Raw genomic sequence first — 9538 nt, 5'->3', positions numbered from 1 at the left:
GGCCGCCACCCAGGCAAAATTTAAAAATTTCCTACCAACTGAAAATATTAGGTGTGTTCCGCGCGCTCATATGACCTTATGTAGTTGCGAGCGCCGTAAAACACTTTACAAAAAACAAAAAAACAAACCAAAAAAAAAGCACACAGACATCTTGATCTTGCACAACACAAACCTAGGTCAGAAGACACACGGACATCTGACACAACTCACAAAATAATTATCGCTCATCATCCCATACTACACACTGGCGTCCAACACAATATACAACAAAACCACAAGTCATTTTTTTAAGTAAGATTTTTTACGGCACTTGCAACACAATAAAGTCAAATAAACGTTGAAGATTTAGGTGTTACAAGAGAGTAACAAACACAAAAAAGAAGGAGAGGAGATAGAGACGATAGTTTTTTTATAGGAAAGAAGGAGCAAACCACACCAGAGCACTCCCCACATGTCAAAGTGCACACTGGTATTTGACACAACACACAACACTACCATTGGAAACTGTACACACTGACATTTGAATCAAGAAACAACATTATTATTGGTAGCAGTACATGTTTGCCATGTGACACAACAAAATCATTGGTCATAGAAGACTCTGACACAGGCATAAGAAACAACACACAACATTAGTATTACGCATTAGTTACATACAATAGCACATATGCTGGCAGGGATCATGAGGTACATGATTTCACTGGAAACAAAAGTAAAATGTTGAAATAGCAGAAAACTTTGTGGGCATTTTAGAAAATAAGTTTGAAACCAGTTAGCATACACTTCCCATGAAGGCCATTCTTTGAGTGTTTAATATTCATCCCTTTGGAGTGGGGTGGGGGGTGCATTTTGATGTATAAGTCTTGATCAAGAGTGCCATAATGAGGTTTACCTAACCCATCATCGAGCACCTTAGTATAATGATAATGATGTTCATTGTGCATTTGAACCCCCAATAACCTCCTAATGACATAATGAAAAAGCCAACTTGCAAGTGATGGGAAGAAAACCAAAGCACTAAATGTAAACCAAAAGTAGCTGACAGATGGTAGATAGGGCGTACTTTACCACTATCAGGTAAGTTCATCGCAAATTATCCAATTTCAGATGAGTGTCAGAGAATTCTTTCATAGAATGACTATAAAACCACAAGAACACTTTATCTTCCTGTTGCCTACAATTTTGCTTTTTGTTTAAGTTGATCATTCTACAAACTGGTTTTTAATTTTTATCAATGAATGAAGATACCATGACGCCATGAGATTTTACTAACTGAACTGGAAATTCAGTGTAATATAACAAAGTGCATCTGTTTTAAATCGCAATGTTTCAACTTACAATTGGAGCTTCTTTGTCTTCTTTACTTCAAATTCTCCAAAATAATCTCAGGGGTAGTCGACTGCTGGTTCTTCACCTGCCGTGCTACTGATTTTTACATGTGCCCTTTGCCCTGTACCTTGCGACCCACCCTTTGTCCCTTGCCATGACTGTTTCTCACCTGGGATAGTGCCCAGAGCGATCTCAGGCTGTCCAAACTGTGCCTTCTCCCCGGCATAGATGATGTCACACATCATGGCCAGCTCACAGCCACCGCCCAGCTGAGGGAGGACAGAGTACGTGCAGGGTCAGGCAACACAACACACACACTCACCTACTTACGTACACATACACAAAAATACACCCACACATATTCAAACACACAGCACAGACATATGCACGCATGCATGCACGCACACACACTCACATACACAATGGACATAGACTATGCAATAAAAAACTGAGCATAATATTAAGCAACATATGGACTTGAAAAAAAGAAAATGTACATGAAGCATGATGTGTATACGACGTAGGTCAAAACACTGGTCTAGCTGCACAGAAAGCTTGGGGAAACAGTCAGTCAAGAGCTTAAGTGACACATAATGTAGTGTAATAAGCAAACACTAAAGCAACTTCATAAAATGTCTTTCTCACACAAGGAGGAGGAACAAAACATAAAAGGACCAGTCACCACACAAATTTATATGTATACAGTCTAGCATGCACACAGCAAAATCAGTGCGACATGGAAATCTTTTCTTTAAGTACAAATTTTGCATTTACGTGGTATAAATACAAAGAATATACATGTCTTAAAAAATTTTCGAACCTGAACATCAGTTTGCTATGTGCGTGTTTCGCTATTTGCATGTTTGCCAAGTGCATGTTAAACTGTATGCATAGGAATATATCTATAGAGAGGCCTTCACCAACTTTACACAGATACCAAGCAAAACTGAGATAGAGAGACAAGGACAGAAATGGTTTGCAGAAGACAAATTTCAGAAGAAAATCCATTCATAGCTGAACTCAAGAAAAAAGACACATAAATGAAAGAAACTATAGGTAGAAATTGAACATGATAAATAGTGACAGTAACACGTTTGCTTTCGTGTGATTTAAAATCCTTTCTGAACAGAATAAAGTCATTTCAAATGCAGCTTGAAGGAACTATTGTATGCTAGACTTGAACGACAACCAATGATCTTCAAAAAACAAAGGTGGGGGGAAAAAAACATTGTACGTTCCAAGAAAAGATGCCAGCCCTGCCAATAAAATGGGGTGATGGCATAAATTATGTGGCACCCCACCAAAGGGCGAGTTGGGCCCATAACTGTGGTCCAGCAGACTGTTTACATACCTAGCCCATTTGGGGAGGTGACCAAGATAAATAATGTCACAAAAAAGCAACAAAAAAAAAAGCAAGTCAACATACAGCGTAACCATTGACTGCAGCCAGAATCGGCTTTTTACATCTGACAAACGCATCAAAATCTGGGAAGTCTGCGGTGAGGACCTCATGAAATGTTTTCTGCATCATTTCCTCAATGTCAGCACCCACTGAAAGTAGAACAGACACTCATCTAAAACCTGTGTCTTCAAGAAATGTGAACTTTACAACTCCCCAGCCAGTGGCACTGGCATGTTCCGACACAAACCAGGAGCACCTCAAAGGGAGACATGTCAAGATTCCCACATCACAAACTGGAGGGTAGATCTAAAAGACAATTCCCAGCAAGACAAAGAAGAGGGAATAGACAAAACCAAGAAAGCAAAACTGAAAAGACCTTTCTCTGATCGGAATCTCTTGTTGTTGAATGGACAGTGCATTACTGACCTCCCAGCCTGGTCATCTACAACATAGCCATTGACCACTTGAGGCCCAGTCACCTCGTGGCTTTGATACCTACTGAATATATGAAGCTCTGTTACCTATTGACACCTACTGACCATCCGAAACCCTGTCACCTATAGACACCCATTGACTATTCAAGGTCTTTACATACCTATACATGTAGACACTTACTGACCATTCAAAGCCCTGTCTCCCATTGACACGTTGACAGTTATTGACAATTCAAAGACCCGTTCCCCCCTACTGACACCTATAGTCACCTACTGATCAATGTTGAGGTCCTGTCACTAATTGACACCTGCTGATCATTTGAGGCCCCCTAATGACACCCAATGACCAATCAAGACTGTCACTTATTGACACCTACTGATCGCCCAAGGCACAGCCACCTAATGAAAACATAAGGTCCAGCCACTGACAACAAGATAAGACACTGACCGCCCCAAGCTCTTTAAGATATGACATAGCCACTGACTGCCCATCACCCGTTACCTACAGCATAGCCATTGACTGCTGCCAACAGGGGCTTTCTACACCTACACAGGGCGGATTCAAAGCCTGGGAAGTCGGAGCCAAGAACGTCCTCAAAATTCATGACACACATCTCTTTGATGTCGTCCCCAACTGCAATGGAGGAACAAACGATCAGACATCAGCAGCAAAGTTGGCGAACTCTTGCATGGGGTCACTGGCCAGGCACTCAGAGAAAAGTCCCATTCACCTCAGAGTACACTTGGCCACATTCGGCAGAAAGAAGCTTTACCAGGAATGGTGTATCCTACATAGGTCGGGTAGAGAAAAAGTATTGGGCAGAGCATTTCAAATATGGGACTGATGTAGCTTCACTGCAATGAAAGTGTCTCAAAAGCTGATGCAAGGAGTCTACAAGCATTTACAAAAGAATGCTATAGCCAGAAGATGGGGAGGTGGAATATGGAAAGGGTCAAGCAGCAGTGAGACAAATACCATGAGGACCAGTATGTCAAAAACATTAAACTAGATCACAAGTCTCCAATCTACAGCAGGAGGGTCACACATTCAGCACACAAAGAGATAGTACCTGCTTCACTGCAACTTTGAAAATTTAACCATGTGAGGGAGCTGGGTGAAATCAGGCGCTCAAAAAACTGAAATCTAGGAAAACGACATCTTCACGCCGCTCTTGGTAAATTTTATCAAATTTTTGTTTTTTGGATCAACACCATTTATATAATTTTAAAAACACATTTCTGAGAGAATTTTGCTGAAAAAAGGCACAAAAATATAAATTTTCAGTTTCCAAGGACTCTCAAGCTATGGAAGTAATCAAACTTTGGCGGCCATTTCCCCGATATTTTACCTCTGAAACCAGGCGACCCCCACTTCCTTCAAAAAGAAATATCTGGACTCCTATTCAAGATAGATGGGTTTTGGGTTTTTCATTGAATGTAAGACAAATGAAAAAACTAAGATGATACCATTAAATCTACATGTCCAAAAACTTGACGAGCGCCTGATTCCATCATGTCTTGTCACATATTTTATTTCCTAATCGTCTTAAATATATTATTACATATCATGTTTTTTGCTACAAAGCCCCATATCATTTTGTTATACTCGCCTTATTTCCCTCTAGTTTTGAATCGTGTCATGATGACAACAAAGTTTAAAATAACTCCTTTCTTTTAAAATGTTGTTTCTGTAATTTGTTTAGCAGAATTTTTTGCAGAGGGAGAAAATTATCATTTTACATAATGGCCCTCAAACAGTAGTTAAGAAACCGCTGTATTAGTTTAAAATCTGCGGCAAACAGTTGGTTCAATTCAGCGTACAGCAAATCCGTTGACAGCAGCCAGGACGGGCTTCTTGGAGCGAGCCACGCGATCCCAGCTCTCTAGAAAGTTTGAGTTGAAAACTTCCGCAAATGAGTCAAACTGCTGCATATCTTTGATGTCCGCTCCCGCTGAAAAAGCAAACAGTTCTTGAGTCTTGATCTTTTGTACTCTATAGTGGACATTGTATTCATTCCTCTAATAAGATTCATTTATTGAGGTGTTTCAAAATCAAGAAAAAAATTTAAATTCAGCACTTTCTAAAACCACATTCACTATTACCAATATTGATATAAAAAAATAACTAGTAAGATAACTTTTAACATCTTTGACTTCTTCATTTCACACAGCAATTCCTTTATGAAGAGTGAGGGGAAGGATGTGTGGATAAATAAAATTTGCTTTATTTTACCAAGTGTTACACACTCACAAAACAAAAATTATCCCTCCCTTCCTTCATCACTACTCCTCCCTTTCTCTCTCCGAGTCTTCTTACAGATGAATTTTTTTAAAAATTACTATCAATCCATTCTGTAAGCAATATGTTTACCTTTTCCTTTCCTCCAGCAACAGGAGTCAAGTTAGGCTGCAGAACACCACAGACAGATCCTTCATTGGTGTGGTTATCTACTAATGTTTTCTTATGACACATCCATCAACCCATCTTTACTGGCATCTTGTGGTGTAGCAATTAGGCACTTTGCCGTTTGCACACAGGAGACGTGAAGGTAAATCATTATCGAGTATCTTTGTCGTTCAGATGGGACGTTGTGTCCCCATCGTCCTCCGTACCTAACAGGCAAGGTCTAAGCAGCCCACCTACAACATGATCTAAACGTAGTCTATGGGGTCGTAAAGTTTCTACAATTACATCATCTTTACACAGTAAAAGAAATATCCAAACATGGTTTATTTTTCGTTTTTATAAGACTGGAAAGAAGCACATAGACATGATTATTACCATTTAGTACATGGTAAAAGTAAGACAAACAGAAACAACGGTGGGAAAGGAAAAAAAAATAGAACCTTATAATAGCATCTTCCAACCACTCACCCTGTATGGCTGTTCAAGAGCAAAAAGTGGAAGTGGTCTCTCTAAAGCTTCAGGTCCAATACAATACAGAAAAGATCACTCTAACCATTGGTGCCATAACTAACATTACCCCAATAAACAGAGAAGATATCAGAGGGACAGGAAACTACAGTATAATCCACTTATATTGACAGCAGATGTAATGACATTTATTTTGAAATATCGACATATTTGCCAATTACGAATTTTTCCTTCAATATCTATACGAAACAATTCCTCTTGTATAGACTTTTCGGCCCATTCTGCTTTATCGATATGCTTCCTGGGTACATGGTGAAGCCCATGAACATTATTAAAGGGAAAAAGCCACACTAACAGTCAACGCATTAGTTTTTCATTAAGTCCGCATACCCACCAAGTAGCCTACTCGACACACCAGACTTTAGTAGGTCATATAAGGCCTACACAGTGTAGTTTCCAACACAGTACAGTGTCTCACAAGCTGGGCATCACCTCCCAGCCCCCGCTCCCGATCGCCCACCCCCTTCCCAAATCCCATTCTCAGTTCGTCGCTGACAAGCGCCACGGTCAGCAAGTCAGTGCCTCGTCTTTCCATTTTCACTTGCAAGCGGCCGTAAACAGGTCTTACACAAGGATGCTACAACAAACTCCCACTTGTGTGCAGTGTGCGCCTCGTGTAGCTCGGTTTCAGGTACCGTAACTCCATCCCCCCCCTGCCTCTGTGTAGTTGTGTAAGAATCAATGGAAGCAACCAGCTTTAAAAAAGTAGTGTTGTCTTTTTACCGCTGACCTTACCTTGTTTTTCACTCTTTGGCTTTATATTTCATTTATCGACAATTTTATATATCGACATCAAATCCACTTCCCACAGAATGTCGATATAAGCGGATTATACTGTACATTCATGAAAAGAAAAAGCCTGACCCTAGTTAGAAGCAAACTCGGTCTTTTGCCATCGAAAGAAATACAGTATGTACTCTCTACACAGAGAGAGAGAGTGTGCATGCGGCATGCTTGGTGTGTGTGTGTGTTAGTGTGTGTGTGCGCGCACGCGCGTGTGTGTGTGTATGTATGTATGTCTCTGTGTGTCTCTGTGTGTGGGTTTTTTGGGTGTGAGTGTGGGTGGATGTGGGTGTGTGGGGGTATGTTCACTAGTATTGTGAGCAAACCACATAAACTCTCAACACTGACGGTCAAGATAACGAGGCTGCCTGTACATATACCTGCAAAGGCTCTGTCGCTGCCAGTAATTACAATAGCTCCGATATCTTTGTCTGCCTCTGCAATGTCAAGGGCAGCACTGACATCACTTATGAGAGCGTCACAGAGGGCGTTCAGGGCCTTGGGCCGGTTCAGCTGGATCAATAAAACATTCTGTTTCTCCCCTCTTTTCTCCACTTTGATGTTCTCATATTCTGCGGTGAAAAAACACAAACAAAACTCGTATTTAAGGGAGTCTGACTCCACATCTTAGCTTGCATAAAGTAAGCTTTAACCAATCATAGACCAATGCCAAACAAAATAGGTGAAGTTTTACCATTGAACACACACACAAAGAAGGGTGGCTTCATACATGGAGCACTTGGCTTACAACTAGAGATAGGAAAACTATAAAGTAAATTCAAGAAAAAAGATAAAGATAACAAAATTACACAAAACTAAAATCTTCCATACGATACTTGATTGATGTCTGTGAGCGCTAATCATCACAGGCATTGCATCTCACACTGATGCATAGTGCATCTGTTTGTTTTGTTGTTTTGTTTTTTAAGTAGGTGTGTTTACCCAATCGACATAAAGGAAGCAGGCTTACAACCCTGCTCGTCAGGGCCAACCTGGTCTGAAAGGGATACAACACCCCATCAGAAACAGCACCTAAACATTAAACCACATACGCCAGTGCCTTGCTGTATGGGCTTTTACTTTTTTCTTCATATATATTGAAATTCTTTATGATTGATAGTAATATACAATCTAAATCCAATGATAACGTGTTTTTACCCGTCCTGTAAAGCTATGAAAAATGTCCCCCACTATCTTATTTTATCTTATTCCCTTACAGAGTGGTGGGCTAAGGTGGACTGCTGGTATTTTGCTTTTCAGTTGGATAGATTTGGGTAATGACTTACCAAGAGCCATCTCAAGAACAACAAGCGAACAACACGGGCACAACCTTCACCTTGGCTAAGATGTGGAACAACCTTCAAGTGAATGCAAGCTACATAACACAACTGACAACTTCAGGACCTTATCCATCCTCCTCAAAAACAATCAAGAATTTCAGGAAAGTCCTGAGAGGGCATATTCCTAACCACATAGAAACTAATTACAAACATACCCTAGGGGCCATCTGGCAGAGTGATCACTGTCTACTCAGGATATTTTATATGGCAAGCTGCTTTGGTTCAGCTCAACACAAGGTGGCCTGGTTCAAATATTATCCACTGGAGTATCAGATTACAGCAATCCTCTATATCAACCAATGCCAACTTGTAAATTCATCAAGATAATAATCTAATTAAAACAGTTCTTTTTAAATGACAGAATTATGCAAGTATGTTTTAGTTTTAGTAGAGGTTTTACGGCGCTCGCAACTGCATAAGGTCATATGAGCACCAAGGGGGGGATGTCAACAGAGAAGTCCTTACGGGGAATCAGACTTACTCTGCTCACCTCTCTAGCTTCAACAGCACAAAGACTACTTCGACTATTAAGGCACCCCGGAATAGTGGGTCACCAGAGTGTGACAAACATACAAAAGAAGTCGAAGAAAAATGACAATAGTAAGGATTAGGAAAGAAAAAGCAGCAGTTCCCTGCTGTAGATCAGGCACAGGTATGAGCGTATGAGCGTGACATTGATGGACCAGCCCATTTACAATTCTACTGTGCATGAACAAGAAATGTTCCCCCTTTGGGAATGGCCTAAAGACACTTCAGTCAGTGGCACCGCCCCGGGGGGTTGCATGTATGTTGAGGTGGTACAATGATACAAGTAACAAATCATGAAGCCACGTCATAGTTCAACAGCAGCTACATCTATACATTCTGAAGTCCAGTTGTCACCTCTTCAGAGGTAAAGATGCACAGAACAGACTATAATTCAGTTTCATCATGTGAGGCAAAAAAGTATGTCATGGAAAGTATGTCATGGACTGTCAAACCCCCTTACTCTGCCACCTGTTATACGCCAGCCCTACTAACCACCAAGTTTTGCCAGTGTATAAAAAGGACAGCCTTTATAAACAAACTATTTGCCCTTACTTTAAACTGCCAATAACCAACTGCCTGCATTGTACAGTCCTTACTAAACGTATGCGTAAATTTACCACGCAACACCAACACATAAAGGGGGGGAGAGATGTTTGTTTTTGTAAAGTGTTTTACGGCGCTCGCAACTGCATAGGTCATATGAGCGCACGGGACACTCCTAATGTTTTCAGTTGGTAGGAAATTTTTAAATTTGCGCGGGTGGCGGCCTAAGCCTACTCTTATCGAT

General features: G+C 40.7%; 1 protein-coding gene across 1 annotated transcript in view; it reads right to left on the bottom strand.

Annotated features, from left to right (window-relative positions):
• LOC101846811 (enoyl-CoA hydratase, mitochondrial) overlaps positions 1-9538 on the bottom strand; it is a gene marked incomplete in the record, with an annotated part of 19621 nt that overhangs the window by 3418 nt on the left and 6665 nt on the right. The window contains 3 exon segments of the mRNA XM_013081886.2: positions 1499-1598; positions 4987-5117; positions 7264-7455. Of these exon segments, the coding sequence (XP_012937340.1) occupies positions 1499-1598; positions 4987-5117; positions 7264-7455 (423 nt within the window).

This window comes from Aplysia californica, unplaced genomic scaffold (genome assembly GCF_000002075.1).
Source record: "Aplysia californica isolate F4 #8 unplaced genomic scaffold, AplCal3.0 scaffold00150, whole genome shotgun sequence".
Taxonomy (NCBI): Eukaryota; Metazoa; Mollusca; class Gastropoda; order Aplysiida; family Aplysiidae; genus Aplysia; species Aplysia californica.
This window is presented reverse-complemented; position numbering and strand designations above follow the sequence as displayed.